A 17,858-nucleotide genomic window follows, 5' to 3' on the forward strand; every position below is an offset into this window, starting at 1 on the left:
TCCAACCCTTTAAGACCCCATGGACTGTAGCCTGCCAGGCTTCTCTGTCCATGGGATATTCCAGGCAAGAATACTGGAGTGAGTTGCTATTTCTTTCTCCATGAGATCCTCCCAACCCAGGGATCGAACCTAGGTCTCCTTCATTGCAAGCAGATTCTTTACCATCTGAGCCACCAGGGAAATGAACCACCATTTATACTTAGAAGTGCTTTTATTATCAAAACTTACAGCTCACTTTAAATCATGAATGTAAGAGTTTTTATGGAATCAGGATTTTGGCCTTTGAATGCTTGGTGTTTTGTGAGATGCACTTGTTATCATCCATCTGTTGTAAATGTCTCCTTTCTTCAGAGGTTATTTCTAAAAACAGTACGTAGAGTTATATTGCCACTACATTTAAAGTAAGATGAAGAATGCCAATAGTGTTTTTACTTGCGATTTAGTTTATTTAAAATTATTTTTCATATCTTTGTCAGAATATGGATTTAGATTTTGCTAGTAGTAAATTTTCCATTTTTCAAGTGAATAGTATATGTCAGATGTATAAAACTAGTTGTCATCTTAAAGCAGCTCACAGATAATCCTCATTTAAAGTATACTGACTTTATAAAATTTCCATGTTAGAGAATTCATAATACAAAGCAAGAGTTGCTTTTACCAGATTACAAAGCCTTGAAATTTAAGCTGGACTTTTTCCTGTGTTAGAACAATTGGCAGCTGTTTACAGGAGACATTGAGTAGGCGAACAGAGGAGTGGAAAAGATTTCTGGAGTTTGGGAAATTTCAGCAAAAGGAGCTTAGAATTTTGGCAAGAAAGTCTTAGAGGTGGGAACATACTTCTAAACTCTGAAATCTTTATCACATTAGGCCAAAAATTCCAACTTGGATTATAAACCATGTTCTAATTTTATGAGCGTCAGTTAAGAAAAAAGATTACTCTTTTAGAAGCTGATATTGTTTTCTGCCTAGGAAAATAAAAACATATGTAAATAGAAAAAGAGACAACTAAGGACAAAAGGAACTAGTTTTAAATAACTAGAATGAAATATTGGGAAATCTGATGTTGTCTTTCTTGCTGACTTACATTTTTGGAAAAGTGAGGAGGAATAGTTTTGCTTAGTCTTGAAAATCAGTTTTATTTAAATATTTGTTATTTTGAAGTTGCTCTGTTTTTTCTAATCACCTTTTTTAGCTTTTCAGAAAAAGTTAAATATAAAAATGAGTGTTTGTTTTGCCATCTGTAAATAAGAGAGAATTAAAGAATCCAAAGTTGCAAGTGAAATGATGCCCAGACTAAAACGAAGCATATTCTATAACACAGTTGTAGAATTAGGCAACCTTGGTGGTCTGCTTTGTGATTTGTATTTATTTTATAAAACACTTTATTAATTTATATTGTAGGGTGGTTCAGGAAGAGGCTAATATTTATCATGTGTTATTTATGTGACTGCTGCTGAGGTGCTTCAGATTTTTCTATCTACAATGAATGCCTTTTACTCAGTGTAAAAATAGTACTAATACTTCATGTTAAGCATTATCTGAAAAAGAGACCATTATAAAGTATAATTGTCATTTAATCATATAAGTTCTTCACAGTGCTTCTTTATGATTTGAGCATTTTCCTAATAGAGATAGGAAAATTAGTATAATGACTTATGAAAAGATTCTTAGGCTTTAGAAATGTGTATTTAAAATGCATTACATTTTTAGAGTTCTTCACCTATTTTAAAGTGGAAAATGCACATTGACTACTTGGTTTCAGAGCCCAGTGAAATAGGACAGATATCTGATATTACAGTTTCATAGAGATATTACAGTTTCAGAGATGAGATTAAATGAATGCTTTATGTTACAAAGGTGGAATTTAGCATTCAGGCTTCTGACACTGAATCTAGGGGATTTTAATGTGAGAGGCACATGCAAGGAGTCACTTATATCTCGTGTTGGTTTTTGCCCTGTAGAATCAAATAGTTTTACACAGAAACCGCTTGTCACAAAATATTGATATATCACTTGAAAAGAGTCTTCTGTTGATGTTTGTGCTTGGAGTTCTACATTCATCTCTTTCTCCTTTCCTTTTGCTAGTTATCTTCTCTCCCTCTTCTGATCAGATGGCTTAGGGAACCTTTAGGTAGGTGAATATTGTTTATTTAGTGAAGCAGTTAACAGATTAAACTAGTTATGGGTACTTCTTTTTTATTTGCTAGTTACTGTTTCTTTTTGAATTGGTATAGACACATATTTTATTTCTAAGTAATAGAAGGTGAACTAATATATTTTAAGTATGTTCTTTAAAAGTAGCACAGTTGAGAATACTAAATAGCATCTTTTTCTCTCTTTTCAGTAAGCCTCCTCTGAAGTGTTACTAATCACTCTGCTCTAACAGTCTTCTAAAATATCACTAATCATTTGGTGGTACCTTGCAGAGAGGAGGCACAGAATATGGGATCTAGAGGAGCTTCTTTAGGACTTGAACTGAAAATGTAGTTCCTTTAAAGTGCCAGAGATTTTCATCCTGTATTTAAACACACTTCTTATTTTGTTCCCTTTCTATTGTAGGGTGGATGATGTGCCTCCTGGAATATCTCTGCTTCCTGATAATATTCTGCAGGTTCTGAGGATCCAGCTTCTACAGTGTGTTCAGAAAATGGCTGATGGGTTAGAGGAAGAACAGCAAGCCTTGTCAATTTTGCTTGTCAAGTTCTTCATTATTCTTTGCAGGTATCTGGTGCAAATAATTTCTGTTTTAAATAATTAATAACAAACTAATAATGTATTTATTGGTTATTAATGATGTTTGTTGTTCATGTGGTTAATAGCAAACTAATAATGCATTTATTGGTTATTAATGATGTTTGTTGTTCATGTGGAGTTCTTAAGGATGAGTGCAGCTTTTGAAGTAGACTTGTAGTTTGTTATTATATTGGAAAGCCTTTTAGTATACCTACGTAGAGAGATTCAGCCAAGATTAAAGAATAAGTGCTTTAGAGTTAAGACAACGACAAGAGTTGTTACTTAAGAATTTCTTGCACTAGTATTTTCTCTATGGTCCTCACCTGTAAACATGTACATACACATTTTTATACTGTGCATTGCGATTTGAAAATGTATTTTTCTAGTCTTTCATTTTATAATTTAACCAAAGAAAGTATAATTATTCCATAGCTTATATTTCCAGATTTATAGATGATTGGGTCTATGGTACTTAAATTTGGTGTGTATAAATAACAATTGGGAAGCTTACTAGAAATGCAGAGTTTGAGCCTTATGTATGGAAATTCGGATCTAAAAGAGCTCATGCATTCTGATTTTCACCTATTCCATGTTAATCTGCATATAAAAATTTGAGAGCCATTGGGTTAGGAACATCATATGCTTCTTAAAATCTGTCTTCTTGTTCTTAGAGGAAGAACTTTTAGTCTTTTACCGTTAGTCTGATATTTGCTGTGAAATTATATATAGATTTTATTAAGTCGAGACAGTTTCCTTTTATTCCTAATTTGCAGAGTGTTGTTCTCAGGAAAGATTGTTGAATTTTCTCAAATGCTTTTTGTGCAGTTAAAATGCTTTTTAATTGAGATGATCAGGTGGATTTTTTTCCCTTTATACTGTTGATGAAGCATATTACATTGGTCAGGTTTCATATGTTGAACCATCCTTTCATTTCAGGAATGAATTCCACTTAGTCATGGTATGTAATCCTTTTAATATGCTGTTGAATTCTCCTTACTGGAATTTTGTTGAAGATCTTTGCATTAATGTTTATAAGGATTTTGGTCTGTAGTTTCCTCGGAATCTCTTGTCTGATTTGGTATCATGGTAATACTGGTATCATATAATGATTTATAAAGTGTTTCTTCTTCACTTTTTGGAAAGACGTTGAGAAGGATTGGCATCAGTTCTTCTTTAAATGTTTTGTAGAATTTGCCAGTGAAAATATCAGGTCTAGGGCTGCTTTGTTGAGAGAGTTTTGACTGCTGATTCAGTATCCTTATTAGTCAAAGATCTGTTCAGATTATTTATTTCATCACGGTTTAGTCTTGGGAGGTTTTGTGTTTCTAGGAATTTCTCCATTTCATCTATGTTATTAAATCTGTTGTACAGTCCTTCATAATACTGTAATAATTATTTTTATTTCTTTATAATCAGTACTGTATATCTTTTTATTTCTTTAATCAGTCACGTCCAACTCTTTGCAACCCCATGGACTGTAGCCCACCAGACTCCTCCATCCATGGAATTTTCTAGGCAAGAGTACTGGAGTGGGTTACCATTTCCTTCTCCAGGGGATCTTCCTGAACCAGGGATCAAACCCAGGTCTCCCGCATTGCAGAAGCAGATGCTTTACCATCTGAGCCACCAGGGAATCCCAATTGGAGAAGGTAATGGCAAACCACTTCAGTATTCCTGCCTTGAGAACCCCATGAACAGTATGAAAAGGCAAAAAGATAGGACACTGAAAGATGAACTCCCCAGGTCGTTAGGTGCCCAGTATGCTACTGGAGATCAGTGGAGAAATAGCTCCAGAAAAAATGAAGAGATGGAGCCAAAGCAAAAAAGTACCCAGTTGTGGATGGGACTGGTGATGGAAACAAGGTCCGATGCTGTAAAGAACAATATTACATAGGAACCTGGAATGTTAGGTCCATGAATCAAGGCAAATTGGAAGTGATCAAACAGGAGATGGCAAGAGTGAATGTCGACATTCCAGGAATCAGCGAGCAAAAATGGACTGGAATGGGTGAATTTAACTCAGATGACCATTATATCTACTACTGTGGGCAAGAATCCCTTAGAAGAAATGGAGTAGCCATCATGGTCAACAAAAGAGTCCGAAATGCAGTACTTGGATGCTGTCTCAAAAACGACAGAATGATCTCTGTTTGTTTCCAAGACAAACCATTCAATATCATGGAAATCCAAGAAAAGCAAGAGAGTTCCAGAAAAACATCTATTTCTGCTTTATTGACTATGCCAAAGCCTTTGACTGTGTGGATCACAATAAACTGTGGAAAATTCTTAAAGAGATGGGAATACCAGACCACCTGACCTGCCTCTTGAGAAATCTGAATGCAGGTCAGGAAGCAACTGTTAGAACTGGACCTGGAACAACAGACTGGTTCCAAATAGGAAAAGGAGTACATCAAGGCTGTATATTGTCACCCTGCTTATTTAACTTATATGCAGAGTACATCATGAGAAATGCTGGGCTGGAAGAAGCACAAGCTGGAATCAAGATTGGAGTTGCCGGGAGAAATATCAATAACCTCAGATATGCAGACGACACCACCCTTATGGCAGAAAGTGAAGAGGAACTAAAAAGCCTCTTGATGAAAGTGAAAGAGGAGAGTGAAAAAGTTGGCTTAAAGCTCAACATTCAGAAAACTAAGATCATGGCATCTGGTCCCATCACTTCATGACAAATAGATGGAGAAACAGTGGAAACAGTGGCAGACTTTATTTTTTTGGGCTCCAAAATCACTACAGTTGGAAGAAAAGTTATGACCAACCTAGACAGCATATTAAAAAGCAGACACCTTACTTTGTCAACAAAGGTCTGTCTAGTCAAGGTTACGGTTTTTCCAGTAGTCATGTATGGATGTGAGAATTGGAGTATAAAAAAACCTGAGCGCCGAAGAATTGATGCTTTTGAACTGTGGTGTTGGAGAAAACTCTTGAGAGTCCCTCGGACAGTAAGGAGATCCAACCTGTCCATCCTAAGGGAAATCAGTCCTGAATGTTCATTGGACAGACTGATGTTGAAGCTGAAACTGCAATAGTTTGGCCACCTGATGCGAAGAGCTGGCTCATTTGAAAAGACTCTGATGCTGGGAAAGATTGAAGGCAATAAGAGAAGGGGATGACAGAAGATGGGATGGTTGGATGGCATCACAGATTCAATGGATATGAGTTTGAGTAAACTCTGGGAGTTGATGATGGACAGAAATGCGTGGCATGCTGCAATCCATGGGGTCGCAAAGAGTCAGACACTACTGAGCGACTTAACTGAATTGAACCGAATCAGGAGTAATGTCCACACTTTCTTTTCATAATCTGTCTTTTTTTTTTCCTTTGTCTGTCTTGCTAAAGATTTGTTAATATCTTTAAAGAACTAATTTTTGTTTCATTAATTTTCTCTGTTTTTAAGAATTTTTTGGTCTCTGCTCCGATCTTTATTGTTTCGTCTTTCTGCTAGCTTTGGGTTTAGTTTGTTCTCTCTTCTTGATTCCTTAAGTTAGGCAATTGAGTAGTTGGTTTCTTTTCTTTAGTGTAAGCACTTAATACCTATAACATTTTCCCTTTCACCACTTTCACTACCTCTCATAGGCTTTCATAAGTCGTATTTTTCTTTTCATTTATCTCAAGTATTTTCTAATTTCCCTCTTGGTGTCTTCTTCGATCCATTGATTGTTTAAAAGTCTTTTGGTTAATTTCCACAGTTTTGAGAATTTTTCAGTTTTCATTTTGATTTTAGCTTCATCCTGTTGTGGTTAGAGAAGATGCTTTGTATGATATCTGCCATTTTAAATCTGTTGAGACTTAATTTGTAACCTAACATAGTGTCTATCCTGTAAAATGTTCCAAGTGCACTTGTGAAGAATGTTCTATTGTTATTAGCTAGAGTGATCTGTGTATGTTTGTTAGATCTGTGGTTTACTGTGTTAATTAAATCCTCTGTTTCTTTACTTATCTTTTGTCTAGTTGGTTTTATTCATTATTGTGGAGGAGATATTGAATTCTCCAGCTATTATGGGAGAAATATATTTCTCTCTTCAGTTCTGTCAGTATTTGCTTCATATATTTTGATGGCCTGTCATTAGATATGTAAATATTTATAATTGTTGTATCTTCTTGCTAGTATTATACCTTTGTTATATTGCCTGTGCCTGCATGCTACGTGGTGTCTGACTCTTTGTGACTCTCTGAACTGTAGCCCACCAGGCTTCTCTGTCCATGACGTTTTCCAGGCAAGAATACTGAAGCAGGTCGCCATTTCCTTTTCCAGGAAATCTTCCTGACTCAGGGATCAAACCATGTCCCCTGTGTTTCCTGCATTGCAGGAGGATTCTTTACTCACTGAGCCAGCAGGGAAGCCCCTTGTTACATATATAATGTTATATATACCTTTATTATATTATGCTTTTTAAAGTATATAATGTCCTTGTCTCTTGTAACCTTTTTTTGACTTAAAGCATGTTGTATCTGATATTCATAGGTCAACCTCTGCTCTCTTTGAGTTATTCTTTGCATGGAGTATCTTTTTCTCTGCTTTCACTTTCAACCTGTTTGTTTCCTTGGACCTCAAGTAGGTAATATATAGTTGGATCATGTGTTTGTGTCAATTCTGCCAATCTTTGTCTTTGATTGGAAACTTTAATCCATTTACATTGAAAGTAACATTTCTGTTATTGTGCTATTTGTTTACTTTATGCCTTCAAACAAGATTTTGTGCCTTATTTCTTAATTACTGTCTTCCTTGACATTTTGTATCAAATGTTTAAATTCCTTTGTCATATTCTATTGTGTATTCAGTTCAGTTGCTCAGTCGTGTCTGACTCTTTACAACTCCATGAACCATAGCAGACCAGGCCTCCCTATCCATCACCGACTCCCGCAGTTTACCCAAACTCATGTCCATTAAGTTGGTGATGCCATCCAACCATCTCATCCTCTGTCGTCCCCTTCTTATGCCTTCAATCTTTCCCAACATTAGGGTCTTTTCAAATGAGTCAGCTCTTCCCATCAGGTGGCCAAAATATTGGCGTTTCAGCTTCAACATCAGTCTTTCCAATGAACAACTAGGACTGATTTCCTTTAGGATGGACTGATTGGATCTCCTTGCAGTCCAAGGGACTCTCAAGAGTCTTCTCCAACACCACAGTTCAAAAGCATCAATTCTTCGGCGCTCAGTTTTCTTTATAGTCTTAACTCTCACATCCATACATGACTGCTGGAAAAGCCATAACCTTGACTAGACAGACCTTTGTTGACAAAGTAATGTCTGCTTTTTAATATGCTGTCTAGGTTGGTCATAACTTTCCTTCCAAGGAATAAGTGTCTTTTAATCTCATGGCTGCAATTACCATCTGCAGTGATTTTAGAGCCCCAAAAATAAAGTCAGCCACTGTTTCCACTGTTTCCCCATCTATTTGCCAGGAAGTGATGGGACCAGATGCCACTATCTTAGTTTTCTGAATGTTGAGCTTTAAGCCAACTTTTTTACTCTCCTTTTTAACTTTCATCAAGAGGCTCTCTAGTTCTTTACTTTCTGCCATAAGGGTGGTGTCATCTGCATATCTGAGTTTATTGATATTTCTCCTGGCATATTCAATAGATATTTTCTTTTTGATCACCATTGGTATTACATTTAACATTCTAAAGTTATCACACTCTAATTTGAATTTATACCACTCTAATGTCAATAACATACAGAAACTCTGCTCTTTTATGGCTCTCTCCCTACTCCTTTTGGTTTTGGTATCACAAAATTACATTTATACATTGTTTTCCCCAAAGCATAAGCTAGTAATTATTTTAAATGTGTTAGTCTTGTAAATTATATAAAAATAAAATTTGGAGTTACAAACCAAAGTTACAGTAATTCTAGGTTTTACATGAACAGTATTTTTTTTCTTTAAATATGACCTCTTAAAATATATAAAAACAAAGAATGCAATTACAAATCATTGTTACAATAATATTCTCTTTTATAATTGCCCACATATTTACCTTCATTAATATCTTTATTTTTTCATACAACTTTGAGTTGCTGTGTAGTGTCCTTAATTTGCACCTTGCAGGACACTGTTGAGCATTTTTTGCATGGTCGACCTAGTTGGCACAGACTCCATTACCTTTTATTTTCTAGAAATGTCTTTGTTTCTCCCTTACTTTTGAAGCAGTTTGTCAGATATTGGGTTGTTGGTTGATAGTTTTTTCTTTTAGCATTTTGAATATATTCTCTCACTGTCTTCTGACCTAAATTTGTTATTAGAAATCTGCTGATAATTGTATTGAAGATATCTTATATGTGATGAATTACTCCTCTCTTCCTGCTTTAAAGATTCTCTCTATGTCCTTTGAGAATTTGATGATAACTTTGTGTGTCTCAGTGTGGGTGTCTGTGAGTTCACCTTATTTGGAGTTTATTAAGCTTCTTGGCTGTTTATTTTCATGTCTTTCATCAAATTGGGAATGTTTTCACCCACTATTTCTTCAAGTATTCTCTGTTCCCCCTTTTCTTTCTCTTCTTTTTATGCAAATATTTTTATTTCTGTTATTTAGACTTGTTAGTTTCCAGTGTGCTATCTTCAGGTTCCCTGAGTCTTTCTTCTGCCTCTTCAAATCTGTCCTTGGATTCCTCTAGTATATTTTTCATTGTAATCGTTGTACTTTTCGGCACCAAAATTTCTTTTGGCTTCTTTTTAGTTTTTTAAATCTCTTTATTGATATTTCCATTTTGTTTACATATTAACTTCTTGATTTTCTCCACGCCTACCTCGAGTGTCTTGAAGACAGTTAATTTGAAGTTTTTGTCCAATAAGTCTTTTTCACGAAGTTTCTGTTGATTTCTTTTTTTCTCTTGACTGGGCCATAGTTCTCTAGTTCTTTGTATACCTTCTGATTTTCTTGTTAATTGAATGCAGGACATTGAATCTAATAATGTAATGCTGAAAATCAGATTTACCTTCCTTCCAGTGGTTTACTGCTTTTTGTTGTTACTTTTGTTTATTGCTTTTATAATATTTTTTTTATTACAGATTGTCTTTGTGCTGAGAATCAACCTGAGTTGTAAACCTGAGGTCTGCTCAAATCTATTATGATTTTCCCTCAGCATATGTGGTCACTCTCTAATTTTCCCCATTTATGCCATCATTTTTGAATATCCTGGTCTTTAATATCTGTCTCCCAAAAGGGGAAAAAAATTAAAAAGATGAAGATGGGAAGGGAAATGACCCATTAAGTCCCGTGGAAATTATGTTGCCCATAGAGGGAAGAGTAATAACTGTCGGGGTAGGTGCAATAGCAGTGGCTGCCTGTCTGTTTCTGTGCACCTTTATAATCAGACGCAGCAGTCGGTGATCAGAGCACAGATCTCCAATATTTGGAGGACAGGGTCCTTTTTGCCCATAATGGTTCCTGTAAGCTTGCTTCCAAGCTGCTTCTGGAACATATGCACAGCTGTTTACCACATGTCTGGGATGGGGATTGGTAGCTGCTGCTGTGCTAATAGCTGAAATTTAAATTAATGTCCATAATGTAGGACATTAATTGCAATTTACCATCCAAATCTTCATCTGGAAGTTGCCAGCCTTCATTAGAAGCTCAAGGTTTCCAAAATACTTACATCAAACTGATTTTGACAGTGTATCTGTTTCTAGGTGGGGAGACAGATTCCTTGTGCTTCTTACTTGGCTGTCTTCCCAGAATCCTCCACAGGGGCTTTGAATGTTACCTCTGCCTTTACTCTCTGCTTTCTCAAAGATGTCCTGCCATTCTGACTTCTTAAGAAGTCTATTAATTCAGTTAATTTTTCCTGTTCTTTTAGCATCTACTGAATTTTAAGATACAGAGTATTTTTCAAGGTCACAATGTCTCAGAACTTAATAGAGTTTTTTGTCTTAATAGAATTTTTTTTTAATATGTAAAGAAAAACACTGCCAAGGTTAGGTAGAGTACACTTTAGCATTTTATGTGTCATGGGAAAAAAAAGTGCAAGTTTTAGTTGCTCAGTTGTGACCCTCTGGGCTGTAGCCCACCAGGCTCCTCTGTCCATGGAATTGTCCAGGCAAGAATACTGGAGTGGGTAGCCATTCCCTTGTCCAGCGGCTCTTCCCGACTCAGGGATTGAACCTGGGTCTCCTGCATTGCAGGTGGATTCTTTACCAGCTGAGCCACCAGGGAAGCCCTTTATGTGCTATACCTTGATCTTGTTAAAAATGGAATAAAAATGAGGGTCAGATTTTAACTGAATGCCATGCCCTTGTTAATCCATTGCTTTTACACAAGGCATGTACTCTGCTCTCTTGGAGTATGTATAGATATCCACCCTTCTCTCAGGCTTTTTAATACAATTGAAGAGATATATTATGAGTCTAAAGAAAGTGAAAGAAAGTGAAGTCGCTCAGTCGTGTCCGACTCTTTGCGACCCCATGGACTGTAGCCTACCAGGGCTCCTCCATTGATGGGATTTTTCAGGCAAGAATACTGGAGTGGGTTGCCATTTCCTTCTCCAGGAGATCTTCCTGACCCAGGGATTGAACCCAGGCCTCCCACAATGTAGGCAGACGCTTTACCATCTGAGCCACCAGGGATGAGTCCAAAAGGGGAACCCAATTTCAGAAAGCAAGATGATAACTGTAAAACTACACAAAATGTCTTGTAAAGGCAATGAATGATATGTAAAAAAACCAAGCTAAGAATCTACAGAAGAAAATAGCAACTAATCTGGAAAGAAATAATGCACAATGTATCTATTTGCTAATGTTTGAGTTGTAAGAACATTAATGACTTTTACTCTTTCTACTTTGTGATATTTTCCAATTTTTCACAATAAGCAAATGCTAATTAACATGTATTTCTTATTCTCTGTTTATAGTAGTTAAATAGTGCTTGAGGTGTGTTTTGCATTCTCAGTGGGAAAGCAATTATATAATCAAATTGATTTTAAGTTTTAATGAATATTATTTGTACTTCATTTGCCAACAAGTGTTCTGAAAATCAGTCTGAATATGAGCATGCATTTTTCTCACCATTCATATGCAATAAATATATGGCTATTCTTTTTTTTTCTGTCACAGAAATCTATCTAATGTAGAAGAAATTGGGACCTGCTCATATATCAACCATGTTATCACTATGACAACACTCTATATTCAGCAAGTAGGTGTGAATTAATATATTTCTTTTTGTTGCTTTACTGAGAGTAATTAGTTTTTACTTTTTAAAATTTAGTAAAGTTAAATGTTTTCAGAGGAGGTATTGAGAAGATCATTAAATTATCATTGGGTACATTATTGCAGGCATCTTGTGCATATTATCTAAAAGTAGAAAAACAGTTATTAATACATTTTGTTATTTTAATTTAAAAATTGAAACATTTTGTAAGTGGCTTTTTAAAATGGCACAGTTTGTCATTTTATGTTTTTATTATTTATTCATCAAATAGCCCTCTTACTGAAAGCATCTTCATTTTTGGAAAAATGTTTGGCTGACAATTTGAAACCTTTCCTAGGAAATATTTAAAATTTGAGTGGTTATATGTAGTCCATATGATTAACTGACCTTCTGCAGATTCAAGTGGAACTTAGACTTATTTGAATAAAAATTATCTGTTATTATTAGATGACTGAAACACAGTTATCTCTTAATGATATTGCACAGTATGTCATATGGCTTAATATTTTTAAGTGCATATAATTTTATATTTAAATTCTCAGTTAAAAAGCAAAAAAAAAGAGAAGGAATTGGCAGATCAGACATCTATTGAAGAATTTGTGATCCATGCATTGGCATTTTGCGAAAGTTTATATGATCCATATCGGAATTGGAGGCAGCGAATTTCAGGGTATGTTTTATAAATCATAGTGTTCATTTGCACACTTAATGTCCTAGTGAATGTAATTCTTCAAAGCAGGTCTCGTTCTCTGTGAAAGCAACTGGTAAGTTGTGTTTGAGGCTCCATCTCTATCTCTGAAATAGAGAAGTACATTAGAGGTAATGAATTAGTGGTAAATGCCACTTCTGGATAATTAATTTACTCTGATCTTTTATTTTGTGATGCAATTGAATGCTAATAATCTGATGGTAAAAAATCTCAGAGCACAGTAACATCAAGTAGAGTATACATATTTCTCAAGGAAATTTCTCTTTTTATAAAAGCATATTTCATAATTTGTAAATGAATTTTAATAATGTTTTATGTATTAATGTTTATTTTAAATTGTGGACCTTGTGTCAGCCAAGGTCTAGTTAGGAAAACAGAAACCAGTGCTTTAAAAGAGAGAATATAGCAAAAGGAAAATTTTAAGTAGGTATTAGTGAAGTCGCTCAGTCGTGTCCAACTCTTTGCAACCCCATGGACTGGAGCCTGCCAGGCTTCTCAGTCCATGGGATTTTCCAGGGAAGAGCACTGGAGTGGGTTGCCATTTCCTTCTCCAGGGGATTTTCCTGGCCCAGGGATCGAACCCAGGTCTCCCGCATTGTAGGCAGACGCTTTACCCTCTGAGCCTCCAGGGAAGCCAGGTATTAGAGGATTCAAAGAGCAAAAGGGGGGACACTAGTGTAATATAGAAATAGTGGCTTTAGGAAGCAGCTACTTCCCTGGGGCTGTGGGAACAAAGGGAAGAGTTTGGAGTTATCAGGAACTAGAAGTTTCAGAGAAGGGGTCCTGCAGTTCGTGGGTATGAGATTTCTGAGGAAAGAGCCCTAAGCCAGTGCTGATATCACTGAGCAGCCATGAAGAGCTGGTTCTGGGATTGCCGAAAATAAGCTGAAGACAGAAACCAACTGTGAATGCCATAGTTAAGAACTGTTGGCTGGTGAAAAAAAGAAAAGCAATAAAGAATCATTCCCCTTTCAACCATTCAGTCTTCCAGTCTCCATTTAGTACCAAGTGTTGATGAAACCAAGACTGAGGTACCTGGAGAAAAAGAAATATAGTTTGTAGCATGCCTATCCTGCATCACAAAGCAGATGAAATGTGGAATGATGGATTGGTAGCTTAGCAACAAAGGCATAATTACCAGTACACAGCTCAAAGAGTATAAAAAACTCAGATGACTTTCTTACCTTTGGGAAAAGAATAGGTATATTGTCACCTACAGTCAGATCTCTTTTTTCAATCTCCCTGTCTGCTGTACTTTCAATCTGAAGATGTTTTATAGTCAGTGTAATTTGTCTTATTTATAAGCAATTCCTACTTCCTACAACATTTCGTTACTAGAATGTTTTGATTTTTTTTAAATAGGGTTTTCAGGATTTCCAGGGTATGATACCCTCACTTTGAATAGCCACTGTTGAATAGTGGTTAAGAATTAATAACTGAAAAAAAAAAAAGAGTTAATAACTGAGAGAACATGTATATAGACTATGTGGTAGTACTTTGTATGTTCTATATAGTAATATTTTATTGAAATAACACATCTTTTAGCTAAAGCAAGAAGAGTCTAATAGAAATAATAGGAACAAATATTCCAGCTATTAAATATAACTGGCTTCCCAGGTAACTCAGTGGTAAAGAATCCACTTGCCAATTCAGGAGATGCAAGAGACACTGGTTCGATCCCCTGGGTCAGGGAGATCCCCTGGAGGAGGACGTGGCAACCCACTCCAATATTCTTGCCTGGAAAATTCCATAGACAGAGGAGCCTGGCAGGCTATAGTTTATGGGGTTGCAGAGTCAGAAATGACTGAATGACTTATCACTGCCATTAAATATAATGATCCTATCCACTTATACATTTGCTTTCCTTTATATGTTGAAATAAGTTGTCTTTAGTCATAAACCATGGAGGAAGAAAGGAATTCATAAGTCTGTACCAGTGATTGATTGATAAAGATTGGGAGAGAGAGAAAAATAAGGGAGTAGAGAGGGCTCTTGCTTCCATTAGAAGGTCAAATGACAATTAGGAATGTACAGGGGATGCTGATGTTTGAAAAGAATCAACATTTTGGACACATTATAGGAAAGTTAGGAATCCAAATCTACGGTGGTGAAAGTTTGGTAAGGAACATGGGTTTTGCATAATTTTAAAATGTTTCTCTACAGAATTACTTTCTTGTTGCAAAGGATAAATTAGTAATTATTTTGTATAGTACTGGATAGTACAGTGACTGGATAATCAAAATTAACGTCATCATTCAGAATCAGGTGGACACCCTGTGCCTACAACTGTGATACTCTAAGAAGGACCCATCGTTGCATGTATAATATTCCAGCTAAGAATGCATAATCTGAATCTTAATTGTATGGAAACATCAAGCAAACTCCAAAGGGACAACATTTTAGTGAATAAAAGGAAGAGTTAGGAGACAGCATTCTTTAAAAGTATCACAGAGAAAAGCTGTGGAAATGTTTCACATTAAAGAAGGTAAAAGAGGTGTGACTGCCAAATGCAATGCCTGACCCTGGATAGGAAACTGTACTTAGGGACGAGAAGGTGGGAATGCTTTAGAACACTGTTAGGTCAGTTGACATATTGGATTATAATAGTAGTTTCAATAAATGTATAACGTTAATGCTAAGTGTATTGAGATTTATAACAGTACTGTAATATTATATATGACAGTATCCCTATTCCTAGGAATTATTCACTATCAAATATTTAGAGGTAAAAGGGCATAATATTCATAATTTCCCTTAAATGTTCTGAAAAATTATAGGTCTCAATATGTGTACATATATAAATACACATCGGAGAAGGCAATGGCACCCCACTCCAGTACTCTTGCCTGGAAAATCCCATGGATCGAGGAGTCTGATAGGCTGTGGTCCATGGGGTCGCTAAGAGTCGGACGTGACTGAGCAACTTCACTTTCACTTTTCACTTTCACGCATTGGAGAAGGAAATGGCAACCCACTCCAGTGTTCTTGCCTGGAAAATCCCAGGGGCAGGGGAGCCTGGTGGGCTGCCGTCTGTGGGGTCACACAGAGTCAGACACGACTGAAGCGACTTAGCAGCAGCAGCATAAACACACACATATATAAATATATGTGCATATATATTTTGGGGGAAGAGTAAGCAAATTATAAAGCATTTAGGATAAGATTTTAAACAATGACCCTGAGTAAGCGCTTCTTGAAGTTCTTTATACTATTTTTATTCTGGCAGCTTTTGCCAGAGTTTAAATTTATTTCCGGATAAAAAGTTTAAAAATTGAGAATAAAAAACTTATGTTCTAGGTATGATGGGAACACAAAAAAAGCATAGAAAAATTGACCAGGGGACATAAACTTTAGAAAACTGAGATGCAAACAAACATGTTGCATCCCTCTCAGCAACCTGTTGCTGTGTATTGGCATCAGCTAGGTGCTAAATGCTTGGCCAGATACCAGTTAATAATGGAGCAACCAAATATACTATGTTTTAAAAATGATACATTATTAGCTGTTCTGTTTCAACCTGTTGAAAGCATGCAGTGTAAATTACTTATGCTCTGATACCTGTTATGATATAATTGTTTTCTCCTCTTTTAATTAAGCTTATTAAATTTTACCACAAGTATAATGGAAATTATTTATGTTTGTATGTCACATCTAATACAGGGCCTTTAGAATGAGTCATTAATCACAGATCACAAGAGTATATTTTTATTGTGTTAATCAAATGAGAATCTTTATTGTTTGCAGTACAGGATCTTTGGATAGGATATATATTCTATTAGTTAATATCATAATTAATAATGTGCAAAATGTAAATAATATTGTGGAAAAGCCTAACTGAAGCTAAATCAGATTTCATCCTTTTAAAATTAATTTTTCTACAACATGACTGATTTTTTATTTTTTTTATAGTTTGACTCAGTTTTTTATTTGAAACTAGTAATATTTGTATTGTTTAAAGACATGCACTAAAAACCCTGGTAAGGTCTTAATTAAACAGGAAGATTCAGTGATGTTCCAAGATGTTATGTTTGTAAATACAGAAGTATGATAATTCCTAAGCCCTCTGGAAAATGGAAATAGGCATAGATTTGGAAAACAGTGCAGTAACAAATGGTGTCTGATATGATTTCTAGTGAATCTCGATATTAGAGCTGAATCTTAGAACTTTTTATTCGATTAGTACTGAGTCCTATCCTGTTTGTCTTATTCTATGGTCAGTTGGCTTTTCTTACTTTACAGTTACAAGGAAAATAATTTCAATAACATAATGGAGTATTGTTCAGATTGTTAAGAAGAAGGCAGCTTAATGTAGTGCTTTATCAGTAATTCATATTTAAATATATGGGATTTCTTTGTAGTTGTCCTCCAAATATTTTCTATTTTGTTGGCTCTAACAGTGTTAAAAGCATGTTCAGGGAATGAGAAAAAAAGTATATATATATATTTTTCTAATTTTTCAACAAGCCACCAGTTGCTGATGTATCATCATAACAGTAACGTTTGTTCCCTAAACCCCATATCCACCATGCCCATCTAAGATACACTTATTTTGTGTTGAATTAAAATGTTCTTGGTAAAAGCACATGCTGTTTGTGTTGGTCTTACCAAAGTCAGTAGAAATATTTCAGCCATCAAAACTACTGGAATTGTGATTCCAGCCCTCTAGATCAGTATCCTTCATTGTGAAGGAAGCCAGTAGTATGGAGTCTGTGTGTCCAAATAAAATTTCAGAAAGTGGCACAAAATAGCTTGATTTTAGTCGTGCTGTATAAACTACTGCCTTAGGTGTCAACTGGAAAGGTCAGTTTTAATTCCAATCCCAAAGAAAGGCAATGCCAGGTAATGCTCAAACTACCGCACAATTGTATTCATCTCACACGCTAGTAAAGTAATGCTCAAAATTCTCCAGGCTTCAGCAATATGTGAACCGTGAATTTCCAGATGTTCAAGCTGGTTTTAGAAAAGGCAGAGGAACCAGAGATCATATTACCAACATCCGCTGGATCATGGAAAAAGCAAGAGAGTTCCAGGAAAACATCTATTTCTGCTTTATTGACTATGCCAAAGCCTTTGACTGTGTGGATCACAATAAACTGTGGAAAATTCTGAAAGAGATGGGAATACCAGACCACCTGGTCTGCCTTTTGAGAAATTTGTATGCAGGTCAGGAAGCAACAGTTAGAACTGGACATGGAACAACAGACTGGTTCCAAACAGGAAAAGGAGTACATCAAGGCTGTATATTGTCTGT

The 17,858-nt window shown here is 35.8% G+C and overlaps 1 protein-coding gene across 8 annotated transcripts in view; it reads left to right on the forward strand.

Annotated features, from left to right (window-relative positions):
• The window catches only part of NBEAL1 (neurobeachin-like 1), a 157,066-nt gene that overhangs the window by 25,110 nt on the left and 114,098 nt on the right, over positions 1–17,858 (forward strand). For all 8 annotated transcript variants that reach the window (XM_010861006.1, XM_010861007.1, XM_010861003.1 and 5 more), the window contains 3 exons: positions 2,560–2,721; positions 11,802–11,883; positions 12,441–12,568. In XM_010861006.1, coding sequence (XP_010859308.1) covers positions 2,560–2,721; positions 11,802–11,883; positions 12,441–12,568 — 372 coding nt within the window. The remainder of the gene's footprint in view (positions 1–2,559; positions 2,722–11,801; positions 11,884–12,440; positions 12,569–17,858) is intronic.

The sequence above is a fragment of the Bison bison genome, unplaced genomic scaffold (assembly GCF_000754665.1).
Source record: "Bison bison bison isolate TAMUID 2011002044 unplaced genomic scaffold, Bison_UMD1.0 scf7180017864471, whole genome shotgun sequence".
Classification (NCBI taxonomy): Eukaryota; Metazoa; Chordata; class Mammalia; order Artiodactyla; family Bovidae; genus Bison; species Bison bison.